The sequence below is a fragment of the Oncorhynchus keta genome, chromosome 15 (genome assembly GCF_023373465.1).
Source record: "Oncorhynchus keta strain PuntledgeMale-10-30-2019 chromosome 15, Oket_V2, whole genome shotgun sequence".
Lineage (NCBI taxonomy): Eukaryota > Metazoa > Chordata > Actinopteri > Salmoniformes > Salmonidae > Oncorhynchus > Oncorhynchus keta.
Genome location: NC_068435.1, coordinates 8,762,900 through 8,780,585, shown reverse-complemented (window position 1 = coordinate 8,780,585; position 17,686 = coordinate 8,762,900). Strand labels below are relative to the sequence as shown.

Genomic DNA, 17,686 nt, shown 5'->3' with positions numbered 1-17,686 from the left:
TCTCTGGGGGCTACGGTGGGTTAGAGGTGACTGTCTCTGGGGGCTACGGTGGGTTAGAGGTGACTCTCTCTCTGGGGGCTACGGTGGGTTAGAGGTGACTGTCTCTGGGGACTACGGTGGGTTAGAGGTGACTGTCTCTGGGGCTACGGTGGGTTACAGGTGACGTACCAGGATATTGTCAGGTTTGATGTCGGCGTGAAGGATGTTGCAGCGTTTGAGCAGCTTCAGGGCCAGGAAGAGCTGCTGGCTGTAGGAGCGCACCGCCTTGATGTGGAGGCCCACGTCTTTGCCATACTTCTTCAGCACCTCGCGTAGGTTCATACTGAGGAGGAGAGAGAGTAGAGAGACACCACATACAATATTAAGGGTGAGTCACAAAATGGCACCCTATTCACTAAATACTGCCGACATTGCTCGTCCAAATATTTATATATTCTTAATTCCATTCTTTTAGATGTGTGTGTTGTTGTGAAATTGTTAGATATTACTGCACTGTTGGACCTAGAAACACAAGCATTTCGTTCCACCCGCAATAACATCTGCTAAAACACGTGTAGGTGACCAATAAAATATGATCGATTTTAGCGCACTACTTCTAACCACAGAAGAAGAGGAAGTAGTTCACTATGTAGGGAATATGGAGCCATTTGACAGTTTAGTAATCCGTCTGCACTAAAAATAATAATTGAGATGCTGGTTACAACGAAAACAATATCTACTCAAGAGGTAAAACACAGGACAGAGTTAGACTGGAAATTGCCAGCGACCTCACGATACTTTTGTATTTTACATTACTCTATTGTCGGAATTTAAAAAAAAAATCAAACAGAAAAGTATTGATCCTTTTTTACCTAATTTTACCCAAGACAATGTGCTGTAGGATGTTGGTACCCAGCCACGCGCTGTGTCTCTCTCTCTCTCTCTGTCTCCTCACTGAATGAATGACAAATGGATGAATGGGCGATAATTGTGCACTTCACACAATTGAATTTAAATAACTGGATGACGAGGGTGAAGAGGTTGATTTAGAACAACTCTAGTGTAATAATGAGTGTGTGTGTTATGCCTATTGATCAGCGTTGGCACTCATGTTAATAATTTGAACGCTCACCTTGAGGCTTGATACCATTCTATTTTATGTAAACAATAAAAAAAAATAAAAAGCTTTTACAAAGACATTTTATTTACTATAACTATATTACTAATCCTATTAATTTTAAGGGAAATGACATGAAATGCTGTTTGTTGCAGTAGGCCTTTAGAATAATGCAAAACATATCCTGGACTCTTAAGTGGATGAACAGGAAGTAAAATGATGCCAGTCAGCTGGCCCATCGAAACTAATTTCACACACGACAGTTAGCCTATAGACCAGATTCATTTGACAATACTCTGACGAGTGACAATATTAGGCCTATCAGCTGTCAAATTGTACATGAAGAAAACGGGCCAATCTTGTCATTTACAAATGCATAGAATGGAGAATGACAAATCCTTCTTCAGAGTCACATGCAGGAAAAAACACATTTAGATTTCTATACAGTATCAGAAAGAGCATATTCTGCAGTTTCTATGACATTTACCTCTGTCAAATAACTCTCATAATTCAAGAGGTGCAGCTCTATTTCCAAATGTCACATTTTCAAAGAATATACGTGCGGTCCCTGTATTCAGCACATGACCCCCCCACGCAGCAGCATTGCTTTGGCTACTAAACAAATAACATTAAACTTAGAAATATGCTATTTACTTAGGCAATTCATCCTTTACAATTGTTCATGCACTGGTGCCTTTGTTAAGGAATTTATAGTAAATAATTTTGCCTGAGCACCTAGCTGGTTATATTATCTTTTTTATTTTCTACTTGTCAAAAGCAGCTGTAGCAGGACTTTATTAATTACTATAACTCTATTACTAATTTAATCTAAAATAAAGTTGATACAATTAAAAACATTACTGTAATGCATTTTAAGGGAAACTAAAATAAGCTATAGGCCTATGCTTTTTCTTTCTAGGACAAAACATATCCTTGACTATAAAAAAAACAAATAACTATTGTTGTTATTTTTTGTTTAAAATTGATATAGTTCCACAAATATCTCTTCATGCAACTAATCCTTTACAATAGTTGATGCACTATTTATCATGCGTTGGTGCTTATGTTTCAGCACCTTGTGGGTTGATATGCATCTGATGCTAAAGGAGATGACCAGCAACGTTCTCTAGCGGGTACCTGTAGGTACCTGCCAGGCGGTTCTAGTGTTTAAAAAGAACAAGCTATAGGATGAGAAATACTGGAAGAAGAAAAATCGATACTTGGGAGTCACAGTATTGATATAAAAATGGGCAAAAATAATACCACCATTCCATATCGATTTCCCCCATCCCCAGGACAAGAGAGCAGCAGACTCCCTCAGACTTCAAAACAGCCTCTTTGCGTCAATAAGACCACCTCTTTTCAGACTCCATCTCCAGCAGCTAAGGCTTTTACAACAAAAAAGGATCAATTGAAACCACATTCTTTAACAAAGGGAGAGCAAACCTATGCGCAAGGGGCCCACCTTGCCGCCACACCGGCGGTAATTACCTTGTTGAGTCAAGGTAATTAGGCTTCTCCAAGCTCTGATGCCGCTGCTGGTCATTAGTAGCCTACCAAACTTGCGAACTGCCTGGTACCCAGCACTCTATTGTCCCTCTAATCACTCTGACATCAATGTAAATGTAATAGAACATCTAATTAAACACTTAATAAGAGCCCATGAGCTTATGTTGCGCAACATCTCTACAGGCTATGCAATTGTGCAAGAAAACAGAGTGATGGCCTCTACTAAAAAGAGGATCATGCAGCATTAAAATGTATTAAAAATCAAAACATATAGCCCAACATTTGTAGAACAACTAAAATTATGCTTAGAGTTATTAATGTATAAGAATACCTATTTCTTTGTTAACCGCTCAACACAACTCAGCATTCCCTACAATCGTTTGGAGAAAATATCCTTTATTTTATTCAGCTTTGTTCAATTTGATTCTTAACTACTATAAAATAATGCCGGAATTCTAAGCAAATCTTGTCTGCTAAATGAACCAGCGTAGCCCACAGCCTTTTGGCATAGCCACATAAGGACAACTCAAGAGTATGCTATTCTGTTCTGAAATAGACTACATGTTCTTCAAATCATGCTTCTTAAAACCGGTCTAAAATAAATCAACAATGAGAAGGGAAACACTGCACTCAATCTAGGGGTGCCAGTAACCTGGAGGGTGGTACCTGAGAGGCTCGAAGACCAGGCAGAGGTGCTGCTTGTGGTAGAAGTGTCGGAAGAGGCGCAGGCAGTGGAACTTGTCGTCAGGGTCGGCATCGTTGAGTTTCTTCAGGAACTCCAGCTCCTTGAGCCCAGTCTTCTGCCTTTTGGGACAAAGAGACCACTTCGATGAGTCTAAATTCATGGACACACACTGGTGTGCCAGTAGTACAGGTCCCCCTGGAGAGCTATTGGGTGGACAGGGTTTTGGTTCCAGCCCTGCTCTGACACACCTGACTCAGATAATAATAAGTACAGGTTAGTGGAATATGGTGTGTTCGAGCAGGGCTATAACAAAAAGCCTGTACAATATCTACCCACAATAGTAACTGAGGTAGATATGTAACTAGGAACACAGTGACAGATACAGTAACAGCAGTGTAAGTGATGAATAAAAAAAAAAATGAGTGCAAAATAAAAAATGGCCAACGCAGATAGTTAAATAGTTAACCAAACCGAACTAATTATTAACCAGTCTTATGGCTTGGGGGTAGAAGAAGCTGTTCGGGGAACAGTTGGTTCCAGACTCGGTGCATCGGTATTGCTTGCCGTGCGGCAGCAGAGAGAATAGACTAGGACATGGGTGGCTAGAGTCTGACAATTTTTAGGGCCTTCCCCTGGTATAGGAGGTCCTGGATGGCAAGGAGCACTGTACTGGGCTGTACACTCTACCCTCGGTGGCGCCGTGTGGTCGGATGCCAAGCAGTTGCCATACCAGGCGGTGATGCAGCCAGTCAAGATGCTCTCAATGGCGCAGCTGTAGAACCTTTTGAGGAGAGCCAAAGCAAAATCTTCTCATCCTCCTGAGGGGGGCGTTGTCATGCCCTCTTCACGACTGTTGGCGTATGTGGACCATGATAGATCCTTTGTGATGTGGACACAGTAACTTGAAGCTCTCGACCCGCTCCACTATAGCCACGTCGATGTGAATGGGAGCGTGCTCTGTTTCCTGTCGTCCACGATCAGCTCCTTTGTCTTGCTGACGTTGAGGGAGAGGTTGTTGTCCAGGCACCACACTGCCAGGTCTGACCTCCTCCCTATATGCCAGCTCATCATCTGTGATCAGGCCTACCACTATCGTGTCATCGGTAAACTTAATGGTGTTGGGTGTTTTGCGTGGCCACGCAGTAGTGGGTGAACAGGAGGGGACTAAGCACGGACCCCTGAGGGGCCCCCGTGGCGGATGTGTTGTCGCCTACCCTCACCACTTTCTCTAATGTATTTTTCATATTGTGTCAGACCCCAGGAAGACTAGCTGTTGCCACAGGCGTCAGCTAATGGGGATCCTAAATAACATAATCAACCTGGGGGTGGCCCGTCAGGAAGTCCAGAATCCAGTTGCAGAGGGAGGTGTGTTAATCCCAGGGTCCTTAGCTTAGTGATGAGCTCGGTGTTTAACGCTGAGCTGTAGTCAATGAACAGCAGGTAGTATCTCCCCAGTTTCAAAATGTTTTCTGCCTACAGAACCGGCTCCAAGACTAGCTATTGGTAAACGACACTCACATGAGCTCGTTGTTCCGAATGATCTTAATAGCAACCTCCTGGCTGGCGCGGGCCACGTCACGGGCTCGGATGACGTTGCTGAACACACCCTGCCCCGTGTAGCCGTACACACTGTACCGCTTGTCCAGTTTCTCCCCGATATTGAGTCCTGTCAAATAGCAAAAGACATTGAATGTATTAGCTAATTGGTTATGAATAAGTAGGGATTGACTTTAAGCGTTTCCCTGTTGCCTGGGGAAAGTAAACAAAAAACGGCAAAGAATTCCAGTAGGCCTAAAACAGATCTTTATGGTTCACTCCCATTGTTTAGGTGAAAGACTGACAATTTATGGGATTCATGGCAGCCGGGCAAGTGAGCTTGCTCTATGGTTGCGCCATTAGGAAGAATAAAATTAAAAACATAATTCCAGTAGCCTAACACACACACTATTTTTTGCTACACTGGGAGAGTAACTTTTGGTCAATGCGAGCAGAATGCTAGCCACAATATCCTTTTGCTCTCAGGCGTGAGCTGCGTGTCGAAATCTTGAAAATGGAACCAGAACTGAATATTATGCTCAAAACAGAGCCGGCACGGTTACGCTCAGGACTTGTTGAACTGAACAGGAGCGTCTCACACTAAGCAAAAGTTACGCGTCCGATGTAGCAGGCGAGTAAAACTGATTTTCTGATCCTCTTTGCTGTTTGAATTAGTGACCAACAAGAAATTTTCAGGCAAATCAAAGTTTATTGGTCACAGATGTTAAAGCAGCTGCAGCGAAATGCTTGTTCCTCTAAAAGTAAATATCTAGCAGTGAAAAAATATTAAATAAAAACACACAGACATTAAGAAATATCAAAACACGCCATGTCAGAGACTGGAATATAAATAAAACATCTAACATAAAATATTAAAAACGCAACATGTAAAGGGTTAGATCCATGTTTCATGAGCTGAAATAAAAGATCCCAGAAATATTCCATCTGAACAAAAATCTTATTTGGGTAGGGTGCTGAGGAGTATTCCTATCTGTAATAAAGCCCTTTTGTAGGGAAAAACTCATTCTGATTGGCTGAGCATGGCCCCCAAGTGGGTGCCATCCAAGGCCCACCCACGGCTGCACCCCTGCCCAGTCATGTGAAATCCATAGATTAGGGCCTAAGGAATTAATTTCAATTGACTGATTTCCTTATATGAATGAACTGTAACTCAGTAAAATCTTAGAAATTGTCGCATGTTGCGTTTTATATTTTTTGTTCAGTAGTGATTAATGAATGAATAAGCTAACAAACAAATGAAGGAACAAAATAAGGAAGGAGCATTAATTCCAAATGGGACTTACGGTAGTATCCCTCTGCGTCTGTCCAGTTGTCTCGGAGGTTGGGGTTCTCCTTGAAGTCCTTCCCGATACCTGCTGCCCGAAACCTTGCACTCTGCAGTGGCCACAAATCACTTAGTGTTAGTATGACGGGAAACCAATGGTTTTTCCCAATGTTAGTTTTTTTTTCTTCCCCTTTCAAGAAATCAGTTATTATTCTGATGGGAATATGTGCTTGATTGAGCTTGCCTCTGGCGCAATGGAACCAAAGGAACAGTCCCAAAAGTGCAAATGCTGTCCATCTGGCACCCCATGCAGGCCCATTTAAACGCTCATTTGAACCAAGGTCTGACTGTCAGGCTACAATACAAAACCAGTTGAGGTGGTATTCTGACTTGAGATTGACGCGCCAAACTTTTGGTCCCGCACTGACATTAACAAATGATTTACGCTTAAAGTCCCAACTTGCGAGCTTATCCCGACTCAAAATAAATAAATAAATAAATAGGACAAGCAGTTCTCAGTCGCCTCACAGAAAGGTCACCAGAGAAAACGCTGTGGCCCGGTCTAAAGTTACCCGCTGACAGACGCCTGTTTGGACAGTAATAATAACAAGGGCGCCCCGAGACACGGATACCACTCTAAGCAACCCTATCTGACAGGATCCTATTCCATAGACAACTTCATTTAAAAAAAAATACAAAATAAAAAGTTGAAGACGCATTGGCACAAGTCATGGTGGTCAGATTCCAAACAAAGCAATGGAATCAATGCAACGGGAGGAGTACTCACGTCAAAGTAGGCGGCGAACATGTCATCCGATTCAGTAAACATGTCGGGGCCGGAAGGTTTTTTGGGGTTGGCTCCTTCTAGGAAAGAAATGGGCTCGAGTTTAAGATCAAGCACTGTTAATCTGTAAAAGCATCTTGACAACTGCTGATGTCAATGACTTTAAAAATATATATTTCATTGATTAAGAAGTCAAGAGTACATGAGAAATTAACATCATAATAATAAGTAATTGAGTAATAGATTTATGAACTATATTTGAAAAATCAATCAATGTCCAAGAAGTCTGGTGGGTAGGAGCGTTGGGCCAGTAACCAAAAGATTGCTGGATCAAATCCCAGAGCTGACAAGGTAAAAAAAAAAAATCTGTCGTTCTGTCCCTAAGCAAGGCAGTTAACCCACTGTTCCCCGGGTGCTGAAGACGTGGATGTGGATTAAGGCAGCCCCCCCTCCCCTCTCTGATTCAGAGGGTTAAATGCTTAAGACACATTTCAGTTGAATGCATTCAGTTGTACAACTGACTAGGTATCCCCTTTCCACTTCTGAATCACTACTACTACTACTACTAGTAAGCTGACTACTACTACTACTACTACTAAGCTGACTACTACTAATACTACTACTACTGTATCAGACAAACATCCCGAGTGCTGCTGTTTCTGCTACTACTTTATCAGACAAACATCCCGAGTGCTGCTGTTTCTGCTACTACTGTATCAGACAAACATCCCGAGTGCTGCTGTTTCTGCTACTACTGTATCAGACAAACATGCTGAGTGCTGCTGTTTCTGCTACTACTGTATCAGACAAACATCCCGAGTGCTGCTGTTTCTGCTACTACTGTATCAGACAAACATCCCGAGTGCTGCTGTTTCTGCTACTACTGTATCAGACAAACATCCCGAGTGCTGCTGTTTCTGCTACTACTGTATCAGACAAACATCCCGAGTGCTGCTGTTTCTGCTACTACTGTATCAGACAAACATCCCGAGTGCTGCTGTTTCTGCTACTACTGTATCAGACAAACATCCCGAGTGCTGCTGTTACTACTACTACTGTATCAGACAAACATCCACCTGGGTCAGACACTTCATAGTATTTAACAACAGAGTAATCTATGGTTTCCATAATGTACCAAGCGAAGATCAATTAGTTGAAAGTATTTGTCATAGGTCTATGTCTTAGTTGACAGGTCTGATGCGCGCACACACACACACACACACACACACACACACGTTTACCATCTTTCTCCTGTTCGATGAGGTTGTGCTTAGCCTTGATGTTTTCTTCAAAGGTGTCCACGTTTTCCCGCTCGTACTCTTTGACGTCGGCCGTCACACGCTCCAGGATGTCGTCTGGCGAGGGCGAGCGGCTGCGCTGGCTGCTCTGCGGGCTGCCGGGCTCCGACATGTTACTGTCCTCGTTCCCTCCCTTGTACTTCTGTTCACAGAAAAATAAAACACGTGCACACACACGTCAGCAAAAATATGCACGCACAGGTACGAGAATATGTATAAAAACAGACAATATGTATAAAAGTCCAGCAGAATCCCAAGACTTCCTTAATATGACAGATTGCGCACGAGCTGTTAACAAAGAGACACACCACATAGGATATTACAGTACCATAGATCAAGTTGATAGGATAGTCACAATCAGAGCTCATCCAGTTTATTCTCTAGTGATTATAAACATGATACATGTTTAAATTTGCACCCTTTTCTAAATAATAATTTTTTTAAATTGTGCATACAAAATCATCTCTATATGGTCACAATTATTGGTATTCTTAGTGGTGTGCTGGGAGGGCCTACAGGAATTCTGGTTGTTGGTGGACAGAGAGAGAGTGAGGTTTGTGGATAGGCAGAGAGCGAGAAGTTGGTGGACAGGGAGAGCAAGGTTGGTGGACAGGAAGAGTGAGAGGGGGGGTTATATTTTCCAGGAATACAGAATACACTGCCCTCCCTCCCTCTCTGTCGCTCAGCCCAGCCTTCTTCCTTCTTCCTGCCTACCGATGTAGTCATCTTACACAACAATCAGAAACTATTGTGATCAACACACCAGGACCCGATCAGCCAATCAAAAAGGTGGGCGTGCCATTAAGCATTTTGATTGACTCCCTTGGCACTAAGCAACACAAAACCTGGGATTAGGGGTGTGGCCAGAGTATAGGCACTGCACAGTGTCCAACGCCATTCAAATTGTTGAACTAACAATCAAACAACTGTGCCTGTCATGTTTGCATGCCGTGCATGACAATAGCCAATAACGAAAGGTTCAAATACATATTGTAGCAACATGGCTGTGTGGCTCTGGTTAAGTTAGGTCGGCGCAGAGGGGATGATGACGTCATTCGTCTTTTTACCCACCTGGACGATGGCCAGACGCTGTAGCCTCCGCTGTTCGATGAGAGCCTCCTCGTCGTCCTCATCCACATCGTAATCTTCCAGCCTATTACAGGACAAACAAACGTCAACACACACATACAATGTGGTCGTCCACCCCACAACCATTGACAAAAGCTTATATTGCTAAAAAAAAAATGGTGTGTGATTTAATTAATGACATTGAAATGGATTAATGTTGTATCATTTGTGTATGAACCACCCGTTCAACACATCTGAGGTAAACAGTAAAGCAAATCAAATTAAAATCCCAAGTGAACTGCCTACACTTCATCTTCAGAGTCCTCCTTGTCGACCTTCATTCCCTCCGAGAGGCTGCCCTTGAACTTGTCCTCTCTGTCCCGGCTCAGTCTCTGCCTCCCCTCCTGGGATCTGGAACCCCACTGTGGCCTCCGTCCCATCCTGTCCCGATCCAATGACCTACGTAGAAGAGTCGCAGGAAAGAAAAGCAAAAGCCAGATGCAATATTATGTAAGGCTTCCCGATGTTCAACGGTCATTCCAGTACAGTGCATTCGGAAAGTATTCAGACCCCTTCCCCTTTTCTAAATGTTGTTACTATACAGCCTTATTCTAAAATGTATATATATATATAAATATCCTCATCAATCTACACACAATACCCCATAATGACAAAGTGAAAACAGGTTTACACATTTTAGCAAGCGGATTTAATAAAAAAACTAAACAGAAATACCTTATTTACATAAGTATTCAGACCCTTTGCTATGAGACACGAAATTGAGCTCAGGTGCATCCTGTTTTCACAACTTGATTGGAGTCCACCTGTGGTAAATTCAATTGATTGGACATGATTTGGAAAGGCACACACACACACAACCAATCAAAAGTAAGGACATACCGACTCATTTTTACCATTTTCGACATTGTAGAATAATAGTGACGACATCAAAACTATGAAATAACACATATGGAATCAAGTAGAAACCCCCCCAAAAAGTTTTAAATCAAAATATTTTATATTTGAGACTCTTCAAAGTAGCCAACCATTGCTTTGCGCCCGCTTGGCATTCTCTCAACCAGCTTCATGAGGAAGTCACCTGGAATGCTTTTCCAACAGTTTTGAAGGAGTTTCCACATATGTTGAGCACTTGTTGGCTGCTTTTCCTTCACTCTGGGGTCCAACTCATCCCACACCATCTCAATTGGGTTGAGGTCGGGTGATTGTGGAGGCCAGGTCATCCGATGCAGCAATCCTTCTTGGTCAAATAGCCCTTACACAGCCTGGAGGTGTGTTTTGGGTCATTGTACGGCTGAAAAACAAATGATACAAACCAGATGGGATGGCGTATTGCTGCAGAATGAATGCTATGGTAGCCATGCTGGTTAAGTGTGCCTTGAATTCTAAAAGACCAAGTGGTGGACAAGGCGGTTGGAACCAAAAATCTCAAATTTGGACTCAGACCAAAGAACAGATTTCCACTGGCATAATTTCCATTACTCATGTTTCTTGGCCCAAGCAAGTCTCTTCTTATTGGTGTCCTTTAGTAGTGGTTTCTTTGCAGCAATTCTACCATGAAGGCCTGAGTCACGCAGTCTCCTCTGAACAGTTTATGTTGAGATGTGTCTGTTACTTGAACTCTGTGAAGCATTTATTTGGGCTGCAACCTGAGGTGCAGTTAATTGCCGATTTCTGAGGCTGGTAACTATAAATCAACTTGTCCTCTGCAGCAGAGGTAACTCTAGGTCTTCCTTTCCTGTGGCAGTCCTCATTAGAGCTAGTTTCATCATAGCGCTTGATGGTTTTTGCGACTGCACTTGAAGAAACTTGAAAGAAAAATACAATATTGAAATTTTCCGGATTGCCTGACTTGAACCCCGATCTCCCTGAACATCCCTGGAGAGACCTGAAAATAGCTGTGCAACGACACTCCCCATCCAACCTGACAAAGCTTGAGAGGTTCTGCAGAGAAGAATGAGAGAAACTCACCAAATAGAGGTGTGCCAAGCTTGTAGCGTCATATCAAAGAAGATTTAAGGATGTAATCACTGCCAAAGGTGCTTCAACAAAATACTGAGTGAAAGGGTCTGAATATTTATATAAATGTGCAAACATGAATTTTATTTGATCCATTGTAGAATAAGGCTGTAACGTAACAAAATGTGGAAAATGTCAAGGTGTCTGAATACTTTCCGAATGCGCTGTATAAAACTATTGAACCTTGAAGAAAAACATGATTAGGACGGCAGGTAAATGAGCAGTTAGAGCGTTGGGCCAGTAACCGAACGGTTGATGGTTCGAATACCCGAGCCAACAAGGTGAAGAATCTGTCAATGTGCCCTTGAGCAAGGCAAATAACCCTAACTTGCTCCAGTGGTGCCGTACTACTACACACTTCACTGAACTGAACCTGTAAAACACCACATTTCACTGAACTGATCCTGTAAAACACCACATTTCACTGAACTGAACCTGTAAAACACCACATTTCACTGAACCTGTAAAACACCACATTTCACTGAACTGAACCTGTAAAACACCACATTTCACTGAACTGAACCTGTAAAACACCACATTTCACTGAGCTGAACCTGTAAAACACCACATTTCACTGAACTGAACCTGTAAAACACCACATTTCACTGAACTGAACCTGTAAAACACCACATTTCACTGAACTGAACCTGTAAAACAACACATTTCACTGAACTGAACCTGTAAAACACCACATTTCACTGAACTGATTCTGTAAAACACCACACTTCACTCAACTGAACCTGTAAAACACCACATTTCACTGAACCTGTAAAATACCACATTTCACTGAACCTGTAAAACACCACATTTCACTGAACCTGTAAAACACCACATTTCACTGAACCTGTAAAACATCACATTTCACTGAACTGCTCCTGTAAAACATCACATTTCACTGAACTGCTCCTGTAAAACACCACATTTCACTGAACCTGTAAAACACCACATTTCACTGAACCTGTAAAACACCACATTTCACTGAACCTGTAAAACACCACATTTCACTGAACTGAACCTGTAAAACACCAGACTTCACTGAACTGAACCTGTAAAACACCACACTTCACTGAACTGAACCTGTAAAACACCACACTTCACTCAACTGAACCTGTAAAACACCACATTTCACTGAACTGAACCTGTAAAACACCACATTTCACTGAACTGAACCTGTAAAACACCACATTTCACTGAACTGAACCTGTAAAACACCACATTTCACTGAACTGAACCTGTAAAACACCACATTTCACTGAACTGAACCTGTAAAACACCACATTTCACTGAACTGAACCTGTAAAACACCACATTTCACTGAACTGAACCTGTAAAACACCACATTTCACTGAACTGCTCCTGTAAAACACCACATTTCACTGAACTGAACCTGTAAAACACCACATTTCACTGAACTGAACCTGTAAAACACCACATTTCACTTCACTGCTCCTGTAAAAAAACATACCTCACTGCACCTATCCGGTTCCGTGACAATACAATTAGAAGAAAATGATAACCTCAAAATAGGTAAGTTGCAACACTCCCCATTATATATATATTATTATTATTTTATTTTATTGTGAGTAAAGATTAAAATAAAGAATGACGTTTCGGTCCAAGTAGACCATCGGACAGAGAATCGGGATAGAATGACTTGTGTATTTTTAGACTCACAGACATATACACAACACAGGCGGGGACAGTACAGTTATCAGACAAATTGGGACAAAAGTACCTCCACCCACCTCCTCCTGAATGGAGACCTGCTGCGTCTCCTGGGAGAGCAACACCTCCGCCTGAATGGTGAGCGGCTGAGCCGTCGCCGGGCACCTAGAGCTGCGCTGGCATCCCTACGGCCCCCCGCTTCGTCCTGGCTCCGAATCCTGAAGGTCACGCAGCAACAGGACAAGGGGTTACACATTCAATGTTCTCCATGCATTACCTAAAAAAAGGGTGTGTGATTTGATTTGGACACGATTCAATGTGTGGATGACGTAAACTGGACTATGTTTGGATGGGAATATCATGGCATGATGACACATGCCATCTTCCACGTGGCAATTAAGTACTGGTTTTACGTCAACACTCCCTTCTTCTTCGCAGATTTTATCTGCTTCAGATTCTGCCGATAGACCCTTACAAAGACTCAAATCATGGACACGCTTACTGACAGTTGTGGCTGCTTTGTATGGTGTATTGTTATCTCTAACTTCTTGACCTTTGTGCTGTTGACTTTACCAAATAAGGTTTTTTACCATGTCCTGTTGCTACCATGTCATGTTGCAACCATGTCATGTTGCTACCATGTCATGTTGCTACCATGTCATGTTGCTACCATGCTGTGTTATGTTGTCGTCTTAGGTCTCTCTTTATGTAGTGTTGTGTCTCTCTTGTTGTGATGTGTGTTTTGCCCTATATTTACATGTATATTGTATTTCTTTATGATTTTTTTTTATCCCAGGCCCCCATCCCAGCAGGAGGCCTTTTGGTAGCCCATCATTGTAAATAATAATTTGTTCTTAACTGGCTTGCCTAGTTAAATAAAAGGTTAAATAAATCAAATAAATACTGGCTAAAGCAGCTGTCTACTTGCAATTAGAGAGTTGGGCTAGTAACTGAAAAGTCACCGGTGTTGAATACCCGAGTAGACAAGGTTGAGGTTGAGGTGCCCTTGAGCAAAGAACTTAACCCTAATTTGCTCCAGGGGTGTTGTACTACTATGGCTGACCTTGTAAAACAACACATTTTACTGCACCTATCATACTGCTACGGCTGACCCTGTAAAACACATTACACTGCACCTATCATACTGCTACGGCTGACCCTGTAAAACACATTACACTGCACCTATCATACTGCTATGGCTGACCCTGTAAAACACATTACACTGCACCTATCATACTGCTACGGCTGACCCTGTAAAACACATTACACTGCATCTATCATACTGCTACGGCTGACCCTGTAAAACACATTTCACTGCACCTATCATACTGCTACGGCTGACCCTGTAAAACAACACATTTTACTACATCTATCATACTGCTACACCTGACCCTGTAAAATACATTAGACTGCACCTATCATACTGCTACGGCTGACCCTGTAAAACAACACATTTTACTGCACCTATCATACTGCTATGGCTGACCCTGTAAAACACATTAGACTGCACCTATCATACTGCTACACCTGACCCTGTAAAATACATTAGACTGCACCTATCATACTGCTATGGCTGACCCTGTAAAACAACACATTTTACTGCACCTATCATACTGCTATGGCTGACCCTGTAAAACAACACATTTTACTGCACCTATCATACTGCTATGGCTGACCCTGTAAAACACATTACACTGCACCTATCATACTGCTACGGCTGACCCTGTAAAACACATTTTACTGCATCTATCATACTGCTACGGCTGACCCTGTAAAACACATTACACTGCACCTATCATACTGCTACGGCTGACCTTGTAAAACAACACATTTTACTGCACCTATCATACTGCTACGGCTGACCCTGTAAAACACATTTCACTGCACCTATCATACTGCTACGGCTGACCCTGTAAAACACATTTCACTGCACCTATCATACTGCTACGGCTGACCCTGTAAAACAACACATTTTACTGCACCTATCATACTGCTACGGCTGACCCTGTAAAACAACACATTTCACTGCACCTATCATACTGCTACGGCTGACCCTGTAAAACACATTTCACTGCATCTATCCGGTGTATGTGACGATATAACATCATGTTATTATTTTAAATGAGATGTAGTTTTAAAATGTGAGCCCGGCCCCTTTAACAAATCCTCGGTGTGGTGTCTAACGCCATCGTATTCACTAGAAACCAAACGGTAGCGACCAGCTGAAACGGAGAGGGACTAAGCTACATTTAACCCATAAGAAACACTACTATTCATTGTAAACTGTTTCTCTACAGTGTGAACTAATGAATACAGCCCCCAATGCTCATGGTCTATTCCAGCGGGAGAGTGGCAACCCCAAACCTAATAGTTTGTCAATATGTTAACAGTAAATTAATTTGTGGAGAAGATATTGTGAGAAGATGTATCTCCTCTGTGAAAACAAAATTGCCTGTTTATCTGTATTAAACACAAAAGGCCAGATTTCTTAACTCATCAACTTGGATGTTTTTTTTTTGTGATGCGTGTGTGCGTGTGTGTGTGTGTGTGTGTGTGTGTGTGTGTGTGTGTGTGTGTGTGTGTGTGTGTGTGTGTGTGTGTGTGTGGAATTGGCATGAGGCCAAACAATGTCTTGACCTGCCAGGTGAGAGTCTCAGTCGGTCCACCTCTCTCCTTTGACTCTCTGGGGGGCTCGGGTGGCCCCCTCTGAGTGGTGGCGGTGACCTGGCCCTTCGCTCGGCTCCGGTGGAGGCCCAGAGGTCCCGGCACTGTGATGGGGACTTGCTGCGCTGCAGCTGGGAGGCAGGACCTGGCGGCCTCCCTCGTAGGCCAGGAGAGCAGTTCTCATTCCCAGAGGAAGCGTCCTTGGTGGGGGACTTGATCGCCTTCTTGTGTTTGTCCTGGCTTTGTGCCTCTCTGCTTTGAGCCGGCAGGGAAGGCTGCTTGCTAGTGCCAGGAGGAGACTTGGACGCCTGTGCCCTTTCCTTGAAGCAATCTGCACTCCTGGAATGTCTCCTGTTGTCTCTATCCCTGGACGTGCTCAGTCCTCTCATCTGATCCCTGGTCTTGCCGTCCATCTTTCTCTTCCTGCCGTTTTTATTGGGATTGTTCTGCTTAGCTTTGCCGGCGTCTGTCGACTCTCGCTGGATTCTACCGGTGTCTTTAGCAGTCTGCGAGCCTGAGCCAGCCACGTGCCCCGTTGCCCCTTTCCGGAAGTGCTGCCCGTTGTACATCCTCTCCCCCTGAATCTCCACATCCTCCTCCACCCCAGAGTGGTATCCCTGGAGTATGAGAGCCATGCCCGACTGTACCCCCCTGCCACCCTCAGTCATTTCACTGTCTAGCTCGGCTTGGATCAGGGCCCTCTGTTTCTCCAGCTCCTCCAGAAGCGCCATCTCATCGTCTTCCAGTCTCGGCGACTTGGCGGAGGAAGAGTATGGGAAAGCGTTGTCGTCGCCACCGGTGGGGAAGCCGTCAGTCAAGGGGCCGTCTTTACGCTTGTGCTTTTTGTGCTTGTGCCGGTGCTTGTGGCGTCGCTCCTTGTCCTCAGGCGAAGACTGCTTGTGTCTCTTGTGTTTGCTGCGGTGCCGGTGTTTCTTTTTCTTGGTCTTAGCTGAGGTCGCGGCGACCATGAGCGTCGACGAACTGGCCTCTGCCTTCCCTGCGCCTCCTTCCTCCTCTGACAGGTCCTGGTTTTCCTCTTCATTGCCACTCTCTGCTTTCTCTCCCCTGCACATGACAGTACACGGGAAGGAGTAATGTAATGATTCATCAACTGGAATGCTCCATGGTAATCGGTTCATTTGACAACTATTTCTGGTTTAATATACAACAACTAGTTGTGCAACTTGAGTGTTTCTCAGACCTTTCCTTGGGGACCCCCAGTCGTTACACAATTTTGTTGCAGCTTGAACAAGCCCACCTGATTCAATTAGCTAGTCAGGGGCTTGATGTTAGGCAAGTTGAATCAGATGGTCTAGTTATTGATTATAGTAAACGGCTGGGGGTCTCGGCTAACCTTGTCCAGTATTTATCCTAGTTTCATTACCATAACATAGGCTTGTAAGCTAGCTAGCTAGAAGCGAAACAGACTCTGGCTAGCACCTAACAACGCGTATATAAGACTATTTTTTTCAAAACAATAACTGGTTATGACCACACGCAGAATAACCCATATGGAAAACTATAAATTTTATCAACCTAAAACACAATTTTAAAAATATCTTACGCTTGTTTTTTCTCGCAGTCACCAGTTAACGTTATAAAGTCAATGGCAGCCATTTTCAGTGAGGGGATTCGATTAATCTCGTCCAGGCGCCCGTTTCAGCGTGTTTCGCATTAGCTAAAAATTGATGGCATTCAATGTGGGACTGTCTGCCTCCCGGGCGTGAGCCAGGTGCCCCGTTTAAAGCCCGTGACGAAGTTGGCTAAAAACAAATATGTTGTAATTTAGCACGTGTTGTAATTAGTAGGAGAACTCTGTGATTTCCCATGCAGATGTGATTGCATGAGAAATTCCCCCCAAAATGTATGGAAAATAGATGTTTATGGACGATGCACCATGTTACCTTGTTGACAAAATGAGCGAGCGACACAGATTACTGTTCGAGTTGAAATGGAGCTCCCGGAGCTCCCGGAGCGCCCCGGAGTTCAGCGTAATCGAATAGGCACATCGTTTACTTTGGACATGCGCAATGGATAGGAAAGCGAGACAAACCAAAGC

General features: G+C 43.4%; 1 protein-coding gene across 10 annotated transcripts in view; it reads right to left on the bottom strand.

The window, feature by feature from the left end:
• LOC118394370 (serine/threonine-protein kinase PRP4 homolog) overlaps positions 1–17,351 on the bottom strand; it is a 30,489-nt gene extending 13,138 nt beyond the window's left edge. For 9 of the 10 annotated variants that reach the window (XM_052463151.1, XM_052463152.1, XM_052463153.1 and 6 more), the window contains exons 1-11: positions 17,192–17,351; positions 15,601–16,692; positions 13,044–13,181; positions 9,568–9,720; positions 9,265–9,346; positions 8,137–8,335; positions 6,899–6,975; positions 6,131–6,221; positions 4,809–4,956; positions 3,272–3,409; positions 169–322 (exon numbers count right to left, since the gene is read on the bottom strand). In XM_052463151.1, coding sequence (XP_052319111.1) covers positions 169–322; positions 3,272–3,409; positions 4,809–4,956; positions 6,131–6,221; positions 6,899–6,975; positions 8,137–8,335; positions 9,265–9,346; positions 9,568–9,720; positions 13,044–13,181; positions 15,601–16,692; positions 17,192–17,244 — 2,325 coding nt within the window. In that variant the 5' untranslated portion in view covers positions 17,245–17,351. The remainder of the gene's footprint in view (positions 1–168; positions 323–3,271; positions 3,410–4,808; positions 4,957–6,130; positions 6,222–6,898; positions 6,976–8,136; positions 8,336–9,264; positions 9,347–9,567; positions 9,721–13,043; positions 13,182–15,600; positions 16,693–17,191) is intronic. The other variant, XM_052463161.1, reaches the window with a different exon arrangement.
• Between the last annotated feature and the right edge of the window lie 335 nt (positions 17,352–17,686).